This window comes from Eimeria mitis, genomic scaffold, assembly GCF_000499745.2.
Source record: "Eimeria mitis Houghton genomic scaffold, Emh_scaff727, whole genome shotgun sequence".
NCBI lineage: Eukaryota > Apicomplexa > Conoidasida > Eucoccidiorida > Eimeriidae > Eimeria > Eimeria mitis.
In genome coordinates, this window is record NW_013575309.1 from 15,364 (window position 1) to 15,796 (window position 433).

Genomic DNA, 433 nt, shown 5'->3' on the forward strand with positions numbered 1-433 from the left:
TGCTGCTGCTGCTGCTGCTGCTACTGTTGTTGCTGTTGCTGCGGCTGTTACTGCTGCTGCTGCTTCTGCTGCTGGTGCTACTGCTGCTGGTGCTACTGCTGATGCCACTGCTGCTGCTACTGCTGCTGCTGCTGCTGCTATTGCTGCTGCTGCTACTGCTGCTGCTGCTGCTAAAGGTTTTGATATGTCTCCGTCTGTCTCCTGTCTCTCTGTGTATGTTAGCGTTTGTCTCCTTAGTTTTGTTTTTTTGTTTTTCTTTCTCTGTCTCTCTGTTTTTTGTTTTTGTTTTCTTTATATTTCTGTCTCCTGTTCTCTATCCTTTTCTTTTTGTCTCTTTCGTGTTTCTGTCTCTTTATCTTTTTTTGAGGGTTTAGGGTTTAGGGTTTAGGGTTTGTAAACTCCATCTGCTGCTTCTTTGCTGCAGGGCAGCGGG

At 46.2% G+C, this 433-nt stretch overlaps 1 protein-coding gene across 1 annotated transcript in view; it reads left to right on the plus strand.

Annotated features, from left to right (window-relative positions):
* EMH_0020880 (uncharacterized protein) overlaps window positions 1-433 on the plus strand; it is a gene marked incomplete at both ends in the record, with an annotated part of 4,655 nt that overhangs the window by 4,103 nt on the left and 119 nt on the right. Inside the window, one exon of the mRNA XM_013501653.1 lies at window positions 425-431. Within this exon, the coding sequence (XP_013357107.1) occupies window positions 425-431 (7 nt within the window). The remainder of the gene's footprint in view (window positions 1-424; window positions 432-433) is intronic.